The sequence below is a fragment of the Protopterus annectens genome, chromosome 2.part0 (assembly GCF_019279795.1).
Source record: "Protopterus annectens isolate FY-2018-M chromosome 2.part0, PAN1.0, whole genome shotgun sequence".
Classification (NCBI taxonomy): Eukaryota; Metazoa; Chordata; order Ceratodontiformes; family Protopteridae; genus Protopterus; species Protopterus annectens.
This window is the reverse complement of record NC_056728.1, coordinates 1,194,777,517-1,194,797,808: the sequence shown is the minus strand read 5'-3', so window position 1 is coordinate 1,194,797,808 and position 20,292 is coordinate 1,194,777,517. Positions and strand designations below refer to the sequence as shown.

The 20,292-nt window shown below is 42.3% G+C and overlaps 1 protein-coding gene across 3 annotated transcripts in view; it reads left to right on the top strand.

Moving 5' to 3' along the window:
- Positions 1 to 5,871: 5,871 nt before the first annotated feature.
- Positions 5,872 to 20,292, top strand: part of LOC122793408 (serine-rich coiled-coil domain-containing protein 1-like) — a 1,745,065-nt gene continuing 1,730,644 nt past the window's right edge. For all 3 annotated transcript variants that reach the window (XM_044061389.1, XM_044061390.1, XM_044061388.1), the window contains exon 1: positions 5,872 to 5,970. In XM_044061389.1, coding sequence (XP_043917324.1) covers positions 5,902 to 5,970 — 69 coding nt within the window. In that variant the 5' untranslated portion in view covers positions 5,872 to 5,901. The remainder of the gene's footprint in view (positions 5,971 to 20,292) is intronic.

Below are 20,292 nucleotides of genomic sequence, written 5' to 3'. Positions count from 1 at the left end.
TTCTCTGCTCAGTCCCTCTGTCTAGCCAATTGGTACAGGTACTTTTCTCCCTCCTTTGTGTCCACCCTATCATACAACTCTCCATACGCCTTATCCTTAGCTTTCTCCACCTCTCGCTTTGCCATATTCCTCATCTCTTTATAATCCCGTCTACTTTCTTCATCTCTCTGATAATCCCACTTCTTCACCAATCTCTTTCTCTGTAATCTCTCCTGTACTTCCTCATTCAACCACGAGGTCTCCTTGTCCTCCTTCCTCTTTCCAGATGTCACAGCAAGCACCTTTCTAGCTGTCTCCCTTACTAGCTCTGCTGTAGTTTCCCAGCTATTTGGTAACTCTTCACTGCCACCCAGTGCCTGTCTTAACTCTTCGCTGAACTTCACCTCACAATCACTCTTTTTCAATTTCCACCATTTGATCCTTGGTGCTGCCCTCACACTCCTCCTTCTCTTCTTGATCACTAACTTCATTCTACAGACCACCATTCTATGCTGCCTAACTACATTTTCCACCATCATCACTTTACAGTCTCCAATCTCCTTCAAACTGGCCCTTCTGCATAGGATATAATCCACCTGTGTGCATATTTCTCCACTCTTGTATGTCACCCTATGCTCCTCCATCTTTTTAAAATATGTATTCACCATAACCATATCCATCCTTTTCACAAAATCCACTACCATCTGATGACCTTCTGCATTTGTCTGCTTAACACCATACCTACCCATCACTTCCTCATCCCCTCTGTTCCCTTCACCAGCATACCCATTGACATCTGCTCCAATCATCACACTCTCACCCTGGGGTAAAGTCATCACCACTTCATCCAGTTTTCAGTCTTATCCATCACACACCCAAGTTGAGGAGCATATGCACTATCAACATTCATCGTGACACCATCAATTTCCAGCTTCAAAAACATCACTCTATCAGACACTCTTTTCTCCTTCAAAACAGTCTTGGCATACTGTTCCGTCAGAATAACCCCTACCCCATTTCTCCTCCCATCCACACCATGATAGATCAATTTGAACCCACCTCCAATACACCTGGCCTTACTCCCCTTCCATCTGGTCTCGTGCATGCACAGTATATCAACCTTCCTTCTCTCCATCATATCAGCTAGCTCTCTCCCTTTATCAGTCATACTGCCAGCATTCAAAGTTCCTACCCTCACTACCACACTCCTAATCGTCTTCCTCTCTTCCTGCCTTCGGGCATGCCTTCCCCTCTTCTTCTCCTTCTCCTTCACCAACAGTAGTCCAATTTCTGCCATCACCCTGTTGGATAATAGTACTGGTGGCGGTCATTGTTAATCCAGGCCTCGACCAATCCAGTATGGAAATTTGTACTGTTGTCTGCATATGTCATTCAGCAAAAGTTTTACACCGGATGCCCTCCCTGATGTAACCCTCCCCATTTATCCAGGCTTGGGACTGGCACAAAGAAATGCAATGGCTTGTGCATCCCCAGTTGTGGCTTTATTCTACATGTTACTATCAGAAATATTAAAGCTGCCAAATAGATGACATTCTCCATTGAAATCACCAATGCCCAAAAAGACGCCATTCTCCCTTGAAAGTGCCTATGCGAAAGATGTGGACAGGGAGTACTGTAGGACTCAGACAGATGCTTTATCCCCTACTGATGTTTGGCTGGTAGGTCAAAATGCTAATGGACCAGTACTCACCACTAGCAGGAAATACCACTGGTCTCAGACAGATGCTGTTTCCCTTTTACTTTATTTGCTGGTTGGTCTGAATTGTGCTGAAACTCCCCATATTCCTATCAGGAAGCAGTCCTGCTGTAAGACAGATGCAGAATTCTTTGCAGATGCTTGCCTTGTAGGTTACAGTGATACAGAATCACAGCATGCCCTTATGCAGGAACAACCCCCCCCCCCCCCCCGTATCACATAACTGCTGTAACCCACATGGTGGCTTTCCTGTGAGCCAAAGTGGAGACACAGCATTGCATGCTTATAGCAAAGTGCCACACACCTGATGATATTGTCCCTCATTAATGGGATTGATAAAGATCAGAATTATGTCACAGTACAATACTTAGATTCATAGTTTTATTCTAGGCTAATAGCCACTGGGGCTTTTTTAAGCAAAGTCATGCATCCTAAATCTCTGACAAGTTCTGGTGCCCTTGGTACTGTAAGCAGTGGGTTGGGAGATGAAACATTTACTATCAAGGGCCTGGGAGATGAATCATTTACAGGCTGCCTGTGTACATTAGAGAAATAGGTGCCAAACCAGATGTGAATTTTCTGTTCCAGATACAGTTATCCAAGTTGCACTTGAAATGCTTTAGGAGGAACTTGGCTTCACATGGCTGGGGAGCCTGCTCCAGAAAAGGGATAATTTCTGGGACATATACCTTTCTCTCTTATTTATGTCACAGGGCAAGGTTTAAGTCTTTAGAACAGATAATGCTGATGCTTTTTGTTTTGCAGATATGCAGGAGGTCTTTCATGGTAGGTTCTGATAATGTGTATGCCAGGCATAGATCTCACCAAATATCTTGTAGGAGATGGAATGCAAGGATAAGGCTTTGAACAGATTGCATAGGGCATGTCATTTATGCCCTTTCATGTTTTAGTCTAGAACCTCTGTGGACATTCTAGATGTTGGATGCGCCTGGGTATGTACTAAAAGGAGAATTGTACTCGATGCCAGGGCTGATGAATGCTGAATACAGAGGAGCAATGACCTCCTTGGACCTAGATGCTATACCTTTGTAAGTTGTACAACATAGAATGATTTCATCTCTGTTGTAGACACATGAGGGACAAAGGCTAGAGCAATGTGCATGTGTGTCTCCAAGTGCCTGATATTAGGTTTTCTCTTAGGAGTGTACTGTCAATATGGTAATTACCAGGGTCGACAACTTCCCAAAGGATACTGTTATGCATTTCTTGGCATTTAATGGCTTTGATACCAGTTATTAATATGTAACTCCTTATTGGAGAACATTACTGTCCATATGGGATTTTATGACTGCTCCTAATTTGCAATCAGCTGCAGATTTGGTCAGCCAGAAGCCCTTGATGTTGGCCAGGACTTCAAAGAAATTGATGACAGAAAGAAGCAGTCCTGGAACCATTGCCTGAGGGACTCAACTGGCAAGTGGTGTCTTTGTAAAGTTGGACTCACCAATTCTAAATTCCAGGGTCCTGTCTGTGGCTGGCTATACACCTGATGACATAAGGTTTTATACCGATCTTCTTATGTTTGTCTTCAGTGCCTTAGTGGGATGTTGTGTTAAATGCCTTTACCAGGTCAAGGAAGGCAGTGTGAACCCTTTTGCCTCATCCATTGCTTTGGGACCTTCTCAATGAAGTCCACCAGATTGAATAAGCATGACTTGCCCTTGACAAAACCAAAAGGGGTTGGGTCCAGTGTCTGGAAGTTTTCTATGTTGTTATTGATCATTTTCATGATATTTATTTCCATGACTTTGCATATGAGGCGAGTGAGATTCGTGGGTGTGTAGTTTCCAAGGTACTTAGATGGCCCACCTTTGTCATTGAGATGACATTTACCATTCTCAATTTGTGAGACATGAAACCTGTTTGGAAGACAGGGTTAAGTAGTGATTCCAGATTGCCTGATAGGTCACGTATCATGCTATTTAGAAGGCAGTCTAGGATATTAGTGGGACCCATGAGTGCAGTGCTCCTGGACGTAGAGAACATTGAGGACTTGTTATAGCTGGGGATTAATATTTGATGGTATTTCCTGAGGGGGGACTGGGGGGATGAGTAAGATAAGAGCAGAATTTGTCTGCCAATAAGTTTGCTGTATCGTCTGGCTCAGTGTAGGTGGTTCCATTAAAAATTATATCTGCATACAAAGCTAAAAACTGTATTGTGGTCATTCTTGGCCTGGGATGCCAGGTTTATTTCTAATTTGACTTTGGTAGACTATATTTCCATATGAGTTGTTTGTTTAGTTTGATGAGGTAGATTTTACCTGGTGGGTGATACAACTCCTAATTTTTGCCATAATTTTTTTCCTTTTGTTATACAGCCTGTTGATGGTAAGATTCTAGCAGGTGGCTTATTTTTTTACTTAGTTAGATCTGTACGTATTCCTGGAGTGTATAGCTGTCTCTATAAAGCTATTAACATGCCTGTACAGAGTTTCTGTGAACAGTTCCACATAGACAGTAGTTTTCCCTGGGTTTTGGGTGGGGGGGGGTGGCTTGAAATTTTGCTAGGTTATCACTTAGTTGTAGCAAGTTAGACATAGTGGTTCTTGAACATTCCAGGATTAGCTGAGGTTCCAAGTTTCATTTTTGCTTTAAAAGAGACAGTTTTGAGGTCTGAGTATTCCAGAAAGGACATTATACTAGGTGGTGTGTAGCAATCTCCCATATTAATGAGGAGGACCAGATCCAGTATGTTTGCACTCCTGATCAGCAACTGACAGTCTGGCCCAAAGAGTTTGTGCTTACAAAGTCCAGGAATCTCTGTGCTTACACATTTGTTGTCATATATGATTCCCAGTTAATAGTGGGGCAATTAATGTCACTCATGAATATGTTATTGAGTTGGATGGTACGATTCTTTAGTAAGTTTAAATACTTGGTATGGTTTTCCTGGGTCATAGAGAGATAACTGTATCTTGCAAAGAAGTGGTACTGGATTTTGCCTCTAGTGATTTGAATGTGATGCAGCTCAAGTGCATCTTCCTGTTTAACCAGCCTTCAGTTATATTTATTTGTTATTTAAACTGAGACACCTCCACCTTTAGTCCCTGCCTTTGTAGAAGCTGGTCTAAATATATGGAAAAGATTATTGCCTTGTACTGCCGGGGTACTCTCTGTAAACCATGTCTCAGTGACTACACATATGTTGCATTCTCTAGGCTGAGGAGGGTTTGTAAAGAGTGAACCTTCTTGTTCAGACTCCTGGCATTGAGCAGTGGCATTTTTAGATATTCTTTGTTTTGCTGTGTCAGAAGGATTGTTAGGTTTGCGTTGCCTGAGAAAGCCACTGTGGTGGAGGAGAATGTTTTAACATAGTTAAATTAGCTTAAGATTCTTGCTGAAAAAATAGTCAATGGTAACAGCTATCAATTGTCGTATCAGGAACATCTTCCTCATGCACCAAAAAGGAATTTTAAACTAATTGTGTTAAATCAGTAAATAAGTTCCTCATAAAACTTTTGCCACTTTAGATTATTTAAGAGGAATATGTAATGACAGTATGAGTGTTTCCAGTTATAAATGCTAAGTACAACTGCATCTGTGGCACAGCTGACATCTAGTACCATTTAACCAGTTTAGTTGTGCTGGAAGTTAATAACACTTGTAAGTACATCATCAAAAATGTTGACTGTCATGCAGCTACCTTGGGACATATGAGCATGCGGACACACACACACACACACACACACACACACACACACACACACACACACACACACACACGCACACATACAAACACACATTTTCTGGTATACAGTGGGCGCTTTCATTTCTTTCTTTCTTAATTTCTTATTTACATTTCCTTATTTTATTTAACGCATGTTAAAGATATTGATGAATGCATGTTATATTATCATATATTTGGATTGACAAGTAACTATTACTTTGATAAGTGTGATATGAGTACACTAGTCTAACCAGTACTGTAAATTCTATGTTTTATGCTCACACATATTTTTAATAATAATACTGCACATAACTGTGGCAATGATTTCAATAGAAAAATACCAAAAAGCAAAATAAGTGAGGCATCAAAAATAATTTTCTATAGGACTTGATTACTTCAGTGCACGGCATTTATAGAGATGATGACACTGAGAGTTTAGCTATGACTCTTAACATGGTTTCAGGACCATTATTTCTTAATGAATTTACTTTTTGTTTTATCTGCAGAGTGCCGAAATGAGCCCAGCAAGTAGCATCCATTCAATTCCTGTCAGTCCGAGCTCTGAAATGCCATTTCCTTTTAAGGTAAGCCTATCTTGATATACTAATGAAAGATAAAACACTAGAACTCTAGCAGTTGTAAAAAAAAAAAAAAAAAAGAGTCCATTTTACCCTTTGGCTTTATAAATGTTTGGTGATTTGTACCACCAAATAAGCTGCATGAGGAAAATCACAGATATTTTATAAATATTTTATCCTCTCTATGTTTATGCTCTGTTTATTGACAGAATATGTTAAAAACGGGAGTCATGTCTATAACAAATTAGACCTTTTGCTCAGTAATTGGGTAAACAGCCTTTGGTGGATTCAGAATTGAAGCATAAAGTCATATGACACCCCCTTTGTGAAAATGTTAGCAAGGATGAGTGACTGCAAGTTATAGATCTGATTTCTGAATGTGATTTTTGTTTGAAATAAGTAATCAGAATGATACAGTCTCTTAGAATCAGTGTGCCAGTGTCAGAAGCAAAAGCTATTAGTATTTGTAGATATTTTCCAATGTAGAAAGAAACAGAATATTTATTCAGATGGTTGTATGTGTAATGCTTTCAAAGCTAGATTACAATGTAACAATGAATATAATTTTAGCTGTATGAAATTTTCAAGTTTCCTGCATGCTATCTCAGGCAGTTCTTAGCAGTTTGTGACCTGTAGTTTTCTGTAAATCCTTGGAACTACATTTTTGTGCTTATGTTTGTCACGTTCCACTTTAATAAAGAAACCAAACACCAAAATACCTTTGACGACCTTTATTGCTTAAACATAAAGAAGTAAATGCATCAAACTTTATTAAACATAACTTTCCTTCATTGCACCTTGACAAACATTAAATGACCATCCATGATGGCAGTGTAACACATCTCACCCTTGAGGAATAAGCAGTGTCTTTAATCTGCTCGCTTATCCTCACCCTTCAGGCAGTGTTCAACTGCTCATCTTCATTTTCCATCTAAACCACCAGGTTCAAGCAGCATCCACACACTCGCTTCCACCACTCCAATCTTCCTTCCTCCACTTATACACCTGCCAAGCCTGTCCCTCTTCTCCACTTTGAACTTCACCCCAGTCAAACACCAAGAGCTTCCAGCATCAACAACTTCCATAATATAAAAAAGCGAGGGATAGGCAGGCAACAAAATCATGCCAAAATGCAGATCCCAGCAGGCAACTCCCCACATCAAAAGCCCTAAAGACCCTCTCCTTTCCATACCTCACTTCCTCCTTCCACTAATTAACTCTTTCTTGCCCACTCCCCCTGTAAAGTCTGCCTTTCCTACCTAACTTTCTTAATCTCCACCTTCCCCTAACTGCTCAACTGCACCCTCCCTTCCTCCTAAAGATGTCCAGTGACAAATTTGTCTGTTCCAAACATAATTTTTTACTTAATTTTCTGTTATGCTGATTCATGATTATGCAGCATACACACACACACACACACACACACACACATATATATATATATATATATATATATATATATATATACACACACAAAACTAATAAGTGAAAATGTTAATTGCTGAAAAGAAATTGTGTAACATATCTGTCTGTACCTAAACACACACACATATACATACACACACACACATACCTACACACATATACACACACACACACACACACATATATATATATATATATATATATATATATATATATATATTTAGATATATAGATGTAACTTAGTTCATGTAATGTAGAAACATGTATAAACAGAGTGCATGTGTTTTCTGCTTTGTAAAAAGTGGGTGCCATATGCATAGTCATTATTTAACTGTGTATGCATTGAAAATAAAACAGTTGAAAGCAATGAATAATAAGTGAAAATGTTAATCATTGCAAAGGAAATTAAGTACTTCAACAACAGCGATGTTGCATTGTAGTTTTACTTTCACATGTATATACCCATAGGTAAGAGAAGCCTAACAGTTCTAAAAATATGCATAAAGGGCAATATGAGCCATTTGTTTGTCAAATCAGGCTCTTGCAACATGAAAAGAAGAAAGAAAAAAGAAAGAAGCACCGCATCACATGTTGACTGCCCGTTTTAGCTTTCTACATTTTCTCCAACAGGCAATGTTCTCCAACCTATCCTCAAGCAGTCGATGAATGCCGTGCACCCCCACCCCCTACCATCACCCAGATAAACACTAAAATATAGCAAGCTCTAAGCAGACTGCTTCTTCAGCAATGTCTGTATGTAGTGATTTCAGAAAAATGTCTCCTAAGTGGTTGAGATTTAAAAAAAACAGTTGTTTTTGACTGCATCAGTGATGAAATGTAGGATTCACATGGAGAGCTTGTACACATTTAACAGTGCATAGATAATATGATGTTAAATTGTTTCGCTTGATTGCTTATATTTTTCTGCTTTTATTGTCAGGCTTCACATAAACCTTTGACTGAATAGTGGAGGCCACCTCCATACTGAGGCTGGTCACCAGTGGAGGCCCCTAGGGCTTTGTGCTAGGCCCATTCCTGTCTGTCATCTACTTCTCAGATGTCAGTACCAATGACAAAGGCCTCTGGCTAACCAAGTTTGCAGATGATTGCAAACTAGGAGCGATCATTGAATTCCCCCAAAGATAACACCCTTCAGGAAAGTCTAATACAGACACAATATGATAACAGTATTGCAGTATTTCATGAACTGTTGCATTAGTTATTCTTTGTTCTTTAGGCCTTGCTAGGCCTTTATAGAGATACTAATACTTACGGCAGTAGCGGTCCTGAATTTGTTGCGCATATAGAATAACAAAGGATTTGGTCGCTACTTAGGGTTAGTTGCCATTCTCACATCTTCTTACTGTTTTCCTTTAATAGCTTCTCACACAGGAGATTTAACTTATTAATACTCACGGTTACTCACACATGATTTCTGATCACTAGATCAACAGTGGGAACCATTACTTGGCTACGTCTGCCGCATATATCGAAAGTCGTGGATTCTTGAGTAACAGTGAATGATAACATGAGGAATACCTGCTTTTCATACTGTGGGTGGATTCTGAATGCATCCTGCAATAACAAAGTGGTGTAATCTAGTTGAAGTGCTAAATCCTGTTTGCCTGTCTGTAGCCATTGCCTTACAAGATTTGGCACTTGTTAATAAAGATTTCCTGTTCTTCCATTACTTTTCTTTGTTTCCATTAATAACACTACTGTCACTGCAGTGGTTCTCTGCATCTTAAACCACTCAATCCACTAATAACTGCAAATAAGTTGCAGCAGAATTTTGCATAGTTTATTAATTGTTTATTAATTGTGATGGAAGTAAAACTATTTTTTTCTTGCTCTGTTATACTGTTGTTTTGCAGTGGGCATAGTTATTTTAAAACAGCACAACTAACCACATGCTTCTTCAGAAATTCATTTTTTCTTCAAAAAATAGAAACATTTTTATAATGATCAAAAAATGTGTCACATGCATATAACATAGCACAGCACCATAGAAGGGAAAAGTACACTACCATGTATGTATTTAACTAAGTATTATGTATTTATGTATGTATGCATGTTGCTTGCATTTATTTATTTATTTTGATTTTTTTCAGTTTTGCTTTTGTTGATCTTTTATACATGTTTTTTATGTTTATGGGATAGAAAAGAACAAAGAGAATGCTTAGAATATGTGGGTCATGGCATTTTTTCAATTTATTTCTTAAAAACAGTTAAGCCCACGGGACACAATTTTTTAGGGCTAACCTAGAGGCAGTGTCTAAGGTCTTACTTACAGTTTCACAAAAGATGAACATGGTGTGCAGGATGCGTATGTGTTCTGCACACTTGTTTTGTATGTTGGTGATTAATGAAGATGAAATGAAGTAATATTTACTGCTGCACCACAGGCCATGACAGAGCAGGAATCATTCACAATAGGGAACCTTACACTAATGTGTACCATGCTTTACTATACAATAGGCTGTGCCTGATTGTGAATCATTCACAACAGTGTCCCTTACACTAATATGTACCATGTTTTACTATACAACAGGCTGTGCCTGACTGTGAATCATTCACAACAGTGCACCTTACATTAATATGCACCATGCTTTACTATACAACAGGCTGTGCCTCTGTACCTGATTGTAAATCATTCACAACAGTGCAGCTTACACTAATGTGTACCATGCTTTACTATAGGCTGTGCCTGATTGTGAATCATTCACAACAGTGCACCTTACACTATTATGTACCATGCTTTACTATACAACAGGCTGTGCCACTATACCTGATTGTAAATCATTCACAACAGGGCACCATGCACTAATGTATACCATGCTTTACTACACAGCAGGCTGTACCTGATTGTGAATCATTCACAATAGTGCACTTTACACTAATGTGTGCCATGCTTTACTATACAACAGGCTGTGTCTGATTGTGAATCATTCACAAAAGTGTACCTTACACTAATGTGTATCATGCTTTAATATACAGCAGGCGGTGTCTGATTGTGAATCATTCACAGCAGTGCACCTTACACTAACGTCTACCATGCTTTACTATACTATAGGCTGTGCCTAATTGTGAATCATTCACAACATGCACCATACACTAATCTGTGCCATGCTTTACTATACAACAGGATGTGCCTGATTGTGAATCATACACAACAGTGTACCATATACTACTGTGCTAAACCACATGCAATGTCTGAGCAGGATTCATTTGTAGCTGTGCACCATACACTAAATGTGCACTGTGTTCTTCTCTAACACAGGCCATCTCTGAGTGAGAATTATTCACAGCAGTACACCATAAACTAATGTGAATCATGCTGCCCTGTACCACAAGCCATGCCTGAGTGGGAATCATTCACAAAAGTGCACCAGACACAAATGTGTAGCATTCTGTTCTGTAGTACAGGCAGTGCCTGTAGAAGAATCATTCACAACAGTGCACCATACACTAATGTGGATCATGCTCTTTTGTGCCACAGACAGTACCTATGTGCTCCTAACATATACCAGGCAGGAGAAAATAGACTGACACTAGTGAATGTACTATACTTTGGCAAGTCTGCAATTTGTCTCTACAAGCAACCCTTCTGTATTCTATAGTGGCCCTGAAAATGTACACTCCTGCTAACTGGCCAGACAGGATGTGGGAGTGCCACATCCAGTGGTATTACACTCCTTTATTGTTCCCAGGCCTTGGCATCTGTGGCATGGGAATCTTACAGATGCAGCTCACAGGCACATCTTGAAGAAGATATGCACGACCAACCAAAACTGATTCTAAAGAAACTGCAATCTTGGTGGCTGTTCATGCATGGCATGCTTGATTAGCATAATCCTGCCCCAAAACTGGTGCTGTTTTTTTTTTTTTTGCCATTGACAGGAGCATTGCTAAGTAACTGGTTTGGGAGCATATTGTGTATTGTTACAATAGTGGTGTATATTATGCCACAGGGGTTCATGTGGAAGAGATTTTTATTTCTACACAAATGTGGAAAAATGCTGATCACCTTTTACAGTTCACTAATTGTTGCTTAAGAATTCAGTGTTCAGTAACATAACTGATCTGGATGAACACTGTGATGCCTGGTCAAGATACAACAGCTAGTTATACACAATTCTGACCATGGAACAAATGTAGCCTCAGCCATCCAGTGTTGCACTGCTGTAAATTTTATGAGTTACAGAGAGTGTCTGGGGTGTCATTGTCAAAGGTCCTCCACAAATCACTACAGAATGGGGGAAACTGTGTATAAATAACCCCAGCACTTTTGATACATTACTCAGGGCTTTAGTACATGTATTTTTAGTGTGTCAACCATGCTCCATGACATGCAATGCTTATGAATAGTGCTGAAAAATAGGTACAGCAGGGGGAGTATAGGGGAAAGAGACTAATGAAGGGTTTGCAAAGCTAATTAAGCAGGCAAAAAAGTGTTAGTTGAAGCTGAGTTCAGACTACCATAAAATGATGCATTTGTCTTAACAACATCCATACTGTGAAGTATAAACTGAGGAGAGTGGAACTGAAGGCAACAAAATAGTACATGTAGCTTGAAGTGCTGTTCACTGCTATACAGGATTACCAGGAACAAACTATAAGGGCAATGATAACAACAAACATAATAATGAGATATATCATCATGTGGCAAGACTTCAGAAACAAAGATATGCTTTAATTCCATCAGGTCCTGGTCAGGCCATAAAACAAAGATAAGATGCTTGCATTCAATCAAGCCCTGGCCAGGCCATTAAAGAGAGCTATATAATGCTTTGATTCCATCAGTCCCTGGCCAGGTCATGAAAGAGTGCTATATAATGCTTGCATTCTGCCAGGCCCTGGTCAGGCCATAAAAAAGAGCTATATAATGCTTGCATCCCATCAGGCCCTGGTCAGGCAATAAAATAGAGCTATATAATGCTTCTATTCTGTCAGGCCATAAAAGAGAGCTATATAATGCATCCCTTCCATTAGGCCCCGGTCAGGCCATAAAAGAGAGCTATATAATGCTTCCAGTCCATCAGGCTCTGGTCAGGCCATAAAAGAGAGGTATATAATGCATGTGAGAGTGTTCAATCTCGCCGTTTGTTCTTACACCTGGGTTCGGAGCCGATCTTCGGCTCCGTGTCGGCCGCTTGCAAGCTCTGAATCGAGAAGAAGCTCGAGACCAACCTAACTCCCACAATCCCCCTCTGCCTTTACCTCAGATCTAGTTTGCCGCTGCAGCGTTCGCATCAATTTGATGAGCTCGAGCAACCTTAAGCTAAGATTTATATGTTTTTTCTTGTATTTCTTAAGAATTTCTTTTTCTAAAAAGTTATCTAAGTGACTGTGTGTGTGTGTGTGTTATAGTGTTTCGAGGAATCCTCGGTTCCATATAAAGTTATTTAAACTTTATTAGAGTTTTCCCTCGGGGCCTAACCCCACCTTTACTGGATTGACTACCGGATTGACATTTTACTGGATTTGACTAAATTACCGGATTAGACATACCTACTGGACTTGACATTCTACTAACCTTATCTTTGTTAGCTTTTCTAAGATGTCTGAGAAAGCTAAGTCGGGATTTAAGCGTTGCCAATGTGGGCAAAAGATGTCAGTGACTGATAACCATAGTTCCTGCGTCTACTGTCTTGGCCCTCTCCATCTGCAAGAAGACTGTTCAATTTGTCATTCTTTCAGTGGAAGGGTCATGACAGATAGGCGCAGGAAACTTATGGATAGGGGTCTTTTAAAACCTACCTTTCAAGAGGCTCTGGATGCTTCAGACCAGGCATCCAAATCCTCGAAGGAATCGAAGACGTCGGAGCCCAGGTCATCGGCTCCGAGCTCTTCAGTTAAAGTTTGATCACCGGTTCCACAGACTTCGGGGCCGAGTGTTCAACTGTTGTCAGTTTCCAAGCCTCGAGTCTTGGAACCGGTGACGGAGCTCCCTCCCCCGACACTGTTGAGGTCGGCTCCGTCTTCGATTCCTTTGACGCGCTCTTCCAGACCCCTTTCCGACACCGATGTAGACCGCGTGGTGCAGAAGTTAATGGAGAATACGGCCTTATCCAAACTCATCTCGGTCTCCTCTCAGTTGGTGTCGAGACTCGAAGGCCTTCCCTTATCTCCATCTGTTCCTCCTCCGAGACCTGTCCAGTCTTCGGAGCCGGAAGAGGCTGATCTGCTGATTGTGGAGCCCTCGGTGCCAGAACCGTCCTTCTCTCGGTCGGCTCCGTTCACCTCGACTCCGTCGGATCCGGTACCGGAGTCTCAGAGCCGAAGATCCATCCTTGGTTCCGGGACCAAGAGTCAGACCGATGTTTCGGTTCCGACTCTCCCTCTCGGGGCCTCGGCTCAGATCGACTCGGCTCCGTCCTCGGGGTCGATGCCTTCGGTGCCTGTCTCGGGGATTCTTTCCATTTCCTCGGAACCGGGAGATACCTCGACTCGGGACCCGGGGGCCTTCGACCTCATGAGGAAGGTGTTGTCTACCCAGACAACCACATCAGCAGAAACAGTTTCTCCTCCCCATAAAGGACCGTTATCCTCCTCTGCACCGACGGCTACATCTAAGCGTCGAGCACCTGTGTCTCAGCCACCCCTGGAGGGTGCCCCCTCTTCCTCGGAGGCTTCTTCGGATGCTCCCCCCGAAGAAGTCCCTAGGAAAAGACTGTATAAGAGGAGATACTTAGATTCTCCACAAGAATCATTGACATCGGACACTGACTTGGATGAGTCAGAAGGGTCCCCAAAGTCACCCTCAGAGGATGTCTCTTTTTCTGACATCCTAGAGATCCTAAAGCAGAGAGGTGATTGGCAATCCCTCCCCCCTTCTGAGGATGAGTCAGTCTTGCTGAAGGCATTCGGTGCTCGCCCTTCCTCTTCCTGGGTCACTCCGCCCTTCGATGAATTGATGGAGCTGATTGCTCGAAGGGCGTGGGAGACGCCTGACACGGTGGAGCCAGTCCCTAGAAAGCCTAACAAGTATATTACTGCCCCTCAGGATAAGGCTTATCTAACGAAGGAAGTGCCAGTGGATGCTATGGTGGTGGCAGCGGCCACGAAAATGGAGATGTCGGAATCTTCCTCATCTGTCCATCCGCCTAACAAAGATTCTAGGACTATGGACAGGTACGGGAAGCGCATTTTTAGTTCAGCGGCTTTTTCTATGCGATCCCTGAACTATTTGGCCCACTTCACACGGCTACAGAGGGATCTAATCAAAGAGTTGGGAGATACCCTCCAGGGTACTACAGATGCTGCTGTTTCAGAAAAAGTTACAGCACATCTCAATACCCTTACCTCCATTGTAAACTCGTCCATGAGGCTGATTTCATACGCAGCCGAAGGATCGAGTAGGGCAGCAGCTTCAGCGATTGCTCTTCGTAGACAATCCTGGATGCGCTTATGTTCATTTGCGGAAGCCTTCAAGTCTTCCTTTACTAACGCCCCATTTGATGGTGCCACTCTGTTTGGCCCCAAAGTAAAGGAGGCCCTTACCTGGTGTGAGCAGGAGGGAAAGACTCTGTCTGCTGTCGGAGTCCGTTTTTCCACCCCATCCAGACCGTACCCCAAAGGGCAACGTGGTGGAAAAATGTGGTTTTGAAAACCCCAAGGATCTTTCCCAAGCACACAGAGTGATGCCCCCTCTAGAGGCAGAGGAGGGGGCAGAGGTGGAAGACGCAGCCCTGGTGGCAGAGGGGGTCCACAAAACCAAGGTGACAGGGATACCCCCCGGAAAACCTTTCCAGCACTCCTGAGAGGAGGCCCGACTGTCCTGCTCTGGAGGCAGTCGGGGGTTGCTTAGCTTTATACCCTCAGGCCTGGCAAAATCTTACATCAGACAACTGGGTAAAAAGCGTTGTTACCAGAGGCTACAGAATACCCTTCCTATTGCCCCCCATTCAGAAGAGAAGACTCCCAGATGTGCCGCCCCATCTGCGAGACCCGGCAGCTATAGAAATTTCAAAGCTGCTAGAGAAAAGAGTCATCCAACCAGTCCCAGCGGACCAAAGAGGATTCGGAACTTACTCAAGGTTCTTTTTAGTTCCAAAGAAGACAGGGGACTGGAGGCCGATTCTGGACCTAAGCAACCTCAATACCTTTGTCAAGAAAGAAAAGTTCCGAATGGTCACGCTTCAATCGATCCTTCCATTTTTACAGAAGGACGACTGGATGTGCTCAATAGATCTGAAGGACACATACTACCACATCAAAATGGCCAGGGCATCCAGGGATCACTTGCGCTTCCGGCTGGGAGCCAGCCACTTTCAGTTTCGAGCCCTGCCCTTTGGTCTGACCTCAGCCCCCAGGCTTTTCACCAAATGCATGGCAGTGGTGGCGTCTCACCTGAGACGCCTGGGATTCCAGGTGTTTCCGTATCTGGACGACTGGCTCCTTTCTGCCACCACCCAGCGTCAACTGATTCAGGCCAGGGATTACACACTACAGCTTTGTGTTCACCTCGGAATTTCCGTAAATTTCGAAAAATCTTCACTACAGCCATCACAGCATATCTCATTCATAGGAGCAGAATTGGATACGCATCATTTAATTCTAAGGCTTCCTCCAGAAAGGATAGCCTCACTACAAAGCCACATATCTCTTCTTCTGTCATCCAGAAAATCCCCAGCAAAACTGGTTCTGAAGGTTTTGGGTCTCATGGCGGCTTCCCTCATTGCGATACCATTGGGAAGACTGCACATGAGAGTTCTGCAATGGCTACTGTTTGCACAATGGTCGTTCCAACAACTACCTCTGACACACGAAATTCTGATCACAAACACATGCAAATCACACCTAGCCTGGTGGCTTCAAACTTGCAACCTTTCCAGCGGAAGTCCATTTGTGCTACCCATGCCGACAGCTACGGTGACCACGGACGCTTCCCTGATAGGGTGGGGGGGGCATCTTTCAGGGACAGACAGTCCAAGGCGAATGGACCGATTTAGAGTACAATCTGCACATCAATGTTCTAGAGTTGAGGGCAGGGTTTCTAGTGTTGCAACACTTTGCTCCCCTTCTTCCTCTAGGGACTATTGCAGCTCAGACGGACAACATGTCCGTAGTCTGGTACATAAACAAACAAGGGGGAACCAAGTCTTATCAGCTATGCAGAGAGGCCATGAGAATCTGGCAATGGGCGGAGTCCACGGGTCGCTTTCTGATCGCAACGCATATCCCGGGGTCATCCAACGTCATAGCCGACAGGCTGAGCAGAGCAATCCTGTTGCCTCACGAGTGGTCCCTCAAACAGTCAGTTGCGAGGAAAATTTTTCGCAAGTGGGGCCAGCCTTCCTGCGATCTTTTTGCATCTCCAATGAACGCCAAATGCAGGAGCTACTTTGCCCTATTACCCCCTCCAGGGGAAGTCCCCAGGGACGCGCTGGTTCACGATTGGCCCCCGGGTCTCCTGTATGCTTTTCCTCCCTTTCCCCTGATTGCAAAGTTTCTGCAGAAAGCCAACAACCTGCAAAGGATGATTATCCTCATTGCCCCATTCTGGCCTCGTCAAATTTGGTTTCCCTTTCTTCTGGCACATCGCATTCGGGGACCCTGGATCCTGGACCCGGAACCAGATCTACTGACCCACTCATCAGGGGCTCCCTACCCCTCGCTCTTGTCACTCCATCTAGCAGCTTGGCTGCTCCGCTTCCCTACTTAGCCAGGTCTGATCTTCTCTCACCTGCAGTTCAGAATATACTAGTGGCTTCTCATAAAGCTTCCACTACAAAGACCTACACTAGTAAATGGAAGCGTTTTGTGTTCTGGGCAAATACACAGCATTTGGACCCTGTTATAGCTCCTTTAAACAAGATCTTGGAGTTTTTAACAGAATTGTTCCACCAAGGAGCTTCTCCAGCCACGTTAAGAGTGCAATTGGCTGCCATTTCCAACTTTCATGTGGAAGAATGTGGGGCACCTATTATGGCTCACAGACTTTGTAAGGCCTTTTTAAAAGGATCTTTCCATATTAGACCACCAGTTAGAACTCCTACATCTCCTTGGAATCTAAATCTTTTATTATCTAAATTGATGTTGCCTCCATTTGAGCCAGCCTCCTCTTGTCCATTAAAGTATTTGTCATGGAAGACCCTCTTTTTGGTAGCCATTACATCCGCTAGGCGAGTGTCTGAGCTTCAGGCTCTTTCCATTAAACACCCTTATCTGATCTTTCACTCTGACAGAGTATCTCTTCGCACTAATCCATCCTTTCTCCCCAAAGTTTGCTCTATTAATAACATTAATCAATCCATTGAGCTCCCTACTTTTTTCAAAAATCACTCCAATAAGTTGGAGTATATGTTACACAAGTTGGATGTTCATAGACAACTTAGATTTTACTTGGATAGAACAAAGGATCACAGGAAATCTGATCAACTTTTTTAGCTTTTGCTGATAGCAGGAAAGGTGTAGCAGTTACTAAATGAACCCTTTCCAAATGGCTAACTGATTGCATTATATTCGTTTATGATTCTTCAGAACAAACTTTACCTGTCAAACCCAAGGGGCACTCTACAAGATCAGTTTCTACATCCCTGGCTCATGCAGCTCGCTTACCATTAGACACTATTTGTGCAGCTGCCACTTGGTCTAAACCACATACATTCATTTCTCATTACAAGGTAGACAGGGTTTCTAGGGACAGGGCAACCTTTGGTTCCACTGTGCTCAAGAACATTCTCCCGTGAGTTCCTCAGGAACATGGAGCTAGGGACGCTACCCAGGTGTAAGAACAAACAGCGAGATTGAACACTCTCACATTTAGAAGTTATGTCCTTACCATAACGTTCCATGTGGAGTGTTCATCTCGCCTTTGTTCTTACATTCCCACCCTCCCACCCTCAGGAAGAACGTACAGTTTGGTGCCTGGTTTGGTTATTCTGCTTCTGCTTTTTGCAGTTGTTGTGTATATGTATATATATATATATATATATATATATATATATATATATATATATATATATGTATAAGTGTTCTTGCAGTTATTTTGTTTTGGCATGAATGTGTTCTCTCTCTGACTTCTGGTTTGCTTGCAAACTAGATCTGAGGTAAAGGCAGAGGGGGATTGTGGGAGTTAGGTTGGTCTCGAGCTTCTTCTCGATGCAGAGCTTGCAAGCGGCCGACACGGAGCCGAGGATCGGCTCCGAACCCAGGTGTAAGAACAAAGGCGAGATGAACACTCCACATGGAACGTTATGGTAAGGACATAACTTCTAATTCCATTTCATCAGGCCCTGGTTAAGCCATAAAAGTGAGCTATATAATGCCTCAATTCCATCAGGTCCTGGTCAGGCCATAAAAGTGAGCTATATAATGCCTCAATTCCATCAGGTCCTGGTCAGGCCATAAAAGTGAGCTATATAATTCTTCCATTCCATCAGGCCCTGGTCAGGCCTTAAGAGAGAGCTATATAATGCTTCCATTCCATTAGGCCATTGTCAGCACATAAATGTGAGGTATATAATGCTTCCATTCTTTCATTCCCTGATCAGACCATAAAAGAGAGCAATATAATACGTCCGTTCCATCAGACACTGGTCAGGCCATAAAATATAGCTATATAATGCTTCCATTTCATCAGGCCTTGGTCAGGCCATAAAGGAAATCGATGTAATGCTTCCATTCTGTCAGGCCTGGTCAGGCCACAAAACAAAGATATGATGCTTTCATTCCATCAGGCCCTGGTCAGGCAATAAAAGTAAGCAATATAATGCTTCCATTCCATCAGGTCCTGGTCAGGCTATAAAAGAGAGCTATATAATGCTTCCATTCCATCAGGCCCTGGTCAGACCATAAAAGAGACCTATATAATGCTTCCTTTCTATCAGGTCCTGGTCAAGCCATAAAAGAGAGCTATATAATGTGTCCATTCCATCAGGCCCTGGTCAAGTCATAAAAGAGAGCTATATAATGCGTTCATTCCATCAGGTCCTGGACAGGCCATAAAATAAAGGAATGTAATGCTTCCATTCCATCAGAACCTGGTCAGGCTGTAAAAGAAAGCAATATAATGTTTGCATTCCATCAGGCCATGGTCAGGCTTTAAAAGAATGCGATATAATGCTTCCATTCCATCAGATCCTGGTCAGATCATAAAAGTGAGCTGTATAATGATTCAGTTCCATCAGTCTCTGGTCAGACCACAAAAGACAGCTGTATAATGTGTTTATTTCATCAGGTTCTGCTAAGGCCATAAAAGAAAGCTATATAATGTATCCATTCCATCATGCCCTTGACAGGCCATAAAAGAAAGTGATATAATGCTTCCATTCCACCTGGTCAGGCCATAAAAGGAAACTATATAATGCATCTATTTCATGAGGCCCTGGGCAAGCCATAAATGAAAGCTATATAATGCTTCCTTTCCATCAGGCCCTGGCGTAAAACAAAGATATAATGTTTCCATTTCATCAGTCATGATATAATGCATGTATTCCATCAGGTTCTGGTTAGGCCACATCTCATGATCCATGTTCAGCACTGCTATCCATATTAGGGCAATGTAGTTATACTGTGTTACTGGATAACATGAAATTGGGAACTACAGAAGGCAAAGAGAAAGCAACAATATTTTAATGACTCAGTCCTGGCCAAAAGTCATCATATGATTGTCCTCTAGAACAGTCAAAATTCATGAGCTTTCATCACATACCTCTCAAATGTACCTCATTTTGGCCAATGTTGCTCATTCTGAGGCTTAAAAATGTAATATTCCAAGCAGTTCCATATTAAAAGAGTTGATCATATGTTTGTTGTTGAGATTTGATTTTTTTTAACAAAATATCCTTGATAAGTTGTAGTGAATCATGTTAATTCATCAACAAATTTGCTTGTACGCATGAAATAACATCATGCAAGATTTCTAGTACAATGATTTTAGCAAGCATTCCATATTTT